Raw genomic sequence first — 4,813 nt, forward strand, 5'->3', positions numbered from 1 at the left:
ATCAAAATAAGGCAGATGCTGCAATATCAGAATTAAAAAAAAAAAAAAAAAAAAAAAAAGAATAAAATAGGCTGAGATTGTAGCTTGTGCCTTGAATCCCAACACTCAGGAAACAACTGATAGATCTCTGTGAGTTCTAGGCCAGCTTGGTCTCTAGCAAGTTCTAGCCAGGGATGCATAGTGAGACCCTTTCTAAAAATAAATGCAATCAATTTAAAATAAATTTTTAACAAGAGAAGCTATTCTATACAGTGGTTGCACAAACCAGACCTCTAAAAGAGTAAGGGTATGTGAAGATCAGTCGGAGAGCAAGAAGATGGTGGTTCAGGAGTCCCTCTCCACATCTGGCTCCCCTAGTCAGAGGGCCCTTAGCTGAGAGCTCACTGCCTGACAGTAAAACTGGGCAGTAGACTAGCCAATGTAAGACCGAGTGGTCCTAGGACTCCCAGAGGCCTAAGGCCTGGTGGCTACAGCTTGTCCAACCCACTCCCCCATCTTCCAATAGGGTACCCCAAGGACACATGGACCCAGCACCTTTGACCTGCAGATGAAGTTTGTGTGTGGTCAGTGTTGGAGGAATGGGCAGGTGGTAGAGCCGGACAAGGACCTCAAGTACTGCAGTGCCAAGGCCCGGCATTGGTAAGCAGGCACAGTGCAGGTGCTTGGGCAGCATGGGGCACTGCCAGAGCCACATGAGGGAGGAGGCCAAGACTTAGGAGACCTGGGCTCTGAGAGGAAAGAAAGCCTCATAACCCTGAGGCTTCCTCTCTGACTCTCTGTAATGACTCCCATTTCTGACCTACAGCTGGACCAAGGAGAGGCGGGTCCTTCTGGTGATGTCCAAGGCCAAGAGGAAATGGGTGTCCGTGAGGCCGCTGCCATCCATTCGAAACTTCCCACAGCAATATGACGTGAGCACGTGTGGGGGAGGGGAGAATACAAGAGGTTGTGGGCCCTGAAAGGCTCTGAACTGGCCAGCACTGGGACACAGCCCTGTGGGACTGACTGATCAGCAGGCATCCTTTTGCCCACCCACAGCTCTGCATCCATGCCCAGAATGGCCGCAAATGCCAGTATGTGGGGAACTGCTCCTTCGCACACAGCCCTGAGGAGAGGGACATGTGGACCTTCATGAAGGAGAACAAGAGTGAGTGGCAGGCTTGTCCTGTATTCCTGTATCTGTATCACCTCGTTGCTAATCTCTAGAACATACTCTGGACTTCCTGTTCGTGATTAGTCCCTCGGACCAGGCTCTACAGCAGCAGAGCTTAAGATTTTTGTGCACCCCCCCCCCAAGTCCAGCAGGGATTATAGGATGGGGAAGCCCCCTCACCAAGTACTCTGTCCCTACCCAGTCCTGGATATGCAACAGACCTATGACATGTGGCTGAAGAAACACAACCCAGGGAAGCCAGGAGAGGGGACCCCCATCAGCTCTCGGGAAGGAGAGAAGCAGATCCAGATGCCCACAGACTATGCTGACATCATGGTAAGCCCTACCCCATGACGAGCCGGGACCAGTGGGGAGGGCATCCTGGAGGGGCTGAGAGGGGCAGGGGCATGGAAGCAGGCACCCACAAAGCTGTGCACACAGATGGGCTACCACTGCTGGCTCTGCGGCAAGAATAGCAACAGCAAGAAGCAGTGGCAACAGCACATCCAGTCTGAGAAGCACAAGGAGAAGGTCTTCACTTCCGACAGCGATGCCAGTGGCTGGGCCTACCGTTTCCCCATGGGCGAGTTCCGACTCTGTGACAGGTGCTGAGGGCCGTGTGACAGGGAGCACAGGGGCAGGGAGGGCAAGGAGCAGGTGGGCCTGAGGACAAGGATGTTGGGCCCAGCTCCATCTCTTGACTTGGTGTATCTTAGAGATAAGTACAGTACTGGGGGTGGGCAGGGTGGAGGGGTGGGCAGGGTGGAGGGGTGGGCAGGGTGGAGGGGTGGGTTCAGGCCTATCTCTAGCCCTCCTCCACAGCACTGGATCAGATCCTAGAGAGTGCTACTTTGTCGGGTTCACTGAGCCAGGACCAGAACTGTCTGGGGAGAAGCATATTTTAGGAAGATGGGAAGGCATAGAGCTCAGTCAGTGAGCCTTCTGCCACCCACAGGCTCCAGAAGGGCAAGGCCTGCCCAGACGGGGACAAGTGCCGTTGTGCCCATGGACAAGAGGAACTCAACGAGTGGCTGGACCGGCGTGAGGTGCTGAAGCAAAAGCTTGCCAAGGCCCGCAAGGACATGCTTCTGTGTCCACGGGATGATGACTTTGGCAAATACAACTTCCTGCTGCAAGAGGATGGGGACACCACCGGTGCCACCCCAGATGCCCCCATTGCTGCAACTGCTACTGCTGCCACCACCACTGCTGGGGAGTAGGGCCAGGTCTCAGCTATGACAAAGTCCTGGGGTCGGGGGTGGGTTGGGGGCAGGGGACCACCCCATCAGGCAGCCCCCAGTCCGCTGGGTCCCTGCCCATCCTTTCCACCCCCAGTACCCCAGGTGTGTATTCCCAGGTCATACACTGCAACCCCAAGTGATCCCAGGATCCTTGTCCTGTCAAAATGGGGGCAGACCCTCCCCAATTCTAGTTCTCCTGGTTGGAGAGGGAGGGGCCTGGCCAGCTTCAGCCTACAGCTTTAAATTCTGTCTGCTCCTAAATGGGTCCAAAGCTCAGTGCTGGGGAGCCTGGGGTCCCCACTTGAATATGCAGTAGGAGGTCCTTTTCCTTCTCTACCTTCCTCTTCTCCCTTTCCCTGGGACCAGATCAGGACACAGCAAAGGGCAGGAGGCCCTGATTAGCTTAAAGTATAGTCATGAGATGGAGTTGGGAGCTCCACCTGGGGCCTCAGGTTCTGATCTGCAAAAGGGGCGAGGGCTAAGGCAGATGCTATCTGAAGCGATTCAACAGTCCAGGTGCTCCTGACCACCCCACCCATGCCTCTCCTTTGTCAGCCACAATTGTAGACCGTACCTCAGCCTTGGAGTCAACACAGCCCATTTTACAGAAACAAAAGCTGAGTTCTAGCAGGAGGAGTGGCTTACCCAGGGTCTTTAGCCCTCTCTGGTACAGAACTGGGATGTGAACATTGGTCAAAAACCCCACCCACCCATTAGTAGCTGGAGCCTCTGGGCAACATCCCTGGGACCTGGGGAAGGGCTGCTGAGGCACGAACTGGTCTTCTTAGCTCCGTGTTGGGGGGATGTTGGGGTAAGCGATGGAGGCTATATCCTCAAGAGCTGTCACAGACAAGTGACAGAATACAGGGCACCATGAGCTCAAGTTCTGATAAGGTACAAAGCATGGGGAGGCTCTGAGGAATATGAAGAGTGGGAAGGCGGCCTAGGCTCCATGGGCCACTATGAGAAATAGCCTCTCTTTCCTGGGGACCCTCTGTAGTCCTCTCTACAAGACCCAGATATACTGTTATGACCATCTATCTCAGCCCCATCCAGCCTATGCTCAACCCTACTGGCTGCCTAGAACCCCAGTGAATACCCTCTTAGGCCTTTTTATCTTCTGAAGTACGCCTACACCTTTTCATCTCACCCCCCCCACACACACAGGTAGACACAGCCTCCCCTGGCTACCCAAAACATTCCAGAATGTTCCACCCCATTGAAACAAGAAGTGGAGCACCCCCCCAAGAAGGAACCAGAAACTAAGGCTATCAAGGAGTGAGATAGAATGAACAGACACTCCTATTTTTCCTCCAGCCAGGGTTGCTAGAGCTCAAGGGCACAATGATAGGCACCTGGGCATAAAGGACCCACCCACCCCTCATCCTGCCCAACCTTCTCCCGATAACCATGGCATGCACCTTATCCTCTACCCTGCCCCTCTTCCCTGACCCCAGCTGGCTAGCACTGCAGAGTTTGGGTGCTGGCAGTGTGGCTGGAGGGGAGGTGAGACCACATCTAAGGTGGGGGCCATGGCCGTGAATGTGGATGACACTTGTTCTCCTGACCCGTGGTGTTGCAGTCTGTTGTCACCAGCCTTGTTTTAGTGTGTATATATGTCGCCCCTGTGATGCATATATACACAGGTATTAAATATATCGCTCTATATAATATTATATATGTGTGTGGTATCCAAGGAATCTCTTCTGTTGAGAGCTAAAGATAAGGAATTTGGCACAAAAAAAAAAAAATGCAGACATCCTTGTGAATTTTCAGTGCTTATGGGGTCATCTGGTTGTTTAGGGCATTGAGACCGGAGCCCTGGTTCAGATGACTGGGGCAGAAAGGGCAGGGTGGCCCTCACCTGCTCTGACTGCTAGTTTCCCACAGATCCATGTCTAGAACACCATCATGGAATACCAGTGTGCTCAGGAAAAGGAAGTAATTTAGTGTTTGTTTCCCACCAGAGGAGGATGAATCCAGGGTTTTTCTGCTGTTCGTCTGTCCAGGGGTCCCTGAGATCTGGGCTCCTTTACATTCTAGACCTGTGTCCCCCAACATGGAAGAGAAGAACGATAGGGATGACCTGGGGTGGGGGACAACATAACATCTTAAATGATGACTATAGTTAATCAGATGTGACCCCTTATAGGGCCCCTGGTTGGAAGGCTCAGGGTTGAAGCGGGGCCTAAGAGCAAGAACAAGATTGCACAGTAGACATGGAGTGAGGGTAGTGGGAGGGATGCTGCATTTCTCAGCTGGGCAGTAATCAATCTAATGGTCCTTTAAAAATGTCTGTATTAAAATTTAAGAATACCACACTTTAATATTAAATATCATAAGGTCTAGTATCTTGATAATAATGTAGATGTTTTAATAACAATTTTTGTCCTTCTTAAAATAAAATGAGAGAAATTTG

The 4,813-nt window shown here is 52.2% G+C and overlaps 1 protein-coding gene across 2 annotated transcripts in view; it reads left to right on the forward strand.

The window, feature by feature from the left end:
- Zc3h7b (zinc finger CCCH-type containing 7B) overlaps positions 1 to 4,070 on the forward strand; it is a 49,530-nt gene extending 45,460 nt beyond the window's left edge. For both annotated transcript variants that reach the window (XM_021216405.1, XM_021216404.2), the window contains 6 exons: positions 506 to 639; positions 806 to 911; positions 1,039 to 1,147; positions 1,356 to 1,489; positions 1,595 to 1,758; positions 2,109 to 4,070. In XM_021216405.1, coding sequence (XP_021072064.1) covers positions 506 to 639; positions 806 to 911; positions 1,039 to 1,147; positions 1,356 to 1,489; positions 1,595 to 1,758; positions 2,109 to 2,373 — 912 coding nt within the window. In that variant the 3' untranslated portion in view covers positions 2,374 to 4,070. The remainder of the gene's footprint in view (positions 1 to 505; positions 640 to 805; positions 912 to 1,038; positions 1,148 to 1,355; positions 1,490 to 1,594; positions 1,759 to 2,108) is intronic.
- Positions 4,071 to 4,813: the final 743 nt, after the last annotated feature.

This window comes from Mus pahari, chromosome 17 (genome assembly GCF_900095145.1).
Source record: "Mus pahari chromosome 17, PAHARI_EIJ_v1.1, whole genome shotgun sequence".
Classification (NCBI taxonomy): domain Eukaryota; kingdom Metazoa; phylum Chordata; class Mammalia; order Rodentia; family Muridae; genus Mus; species Mus pahari.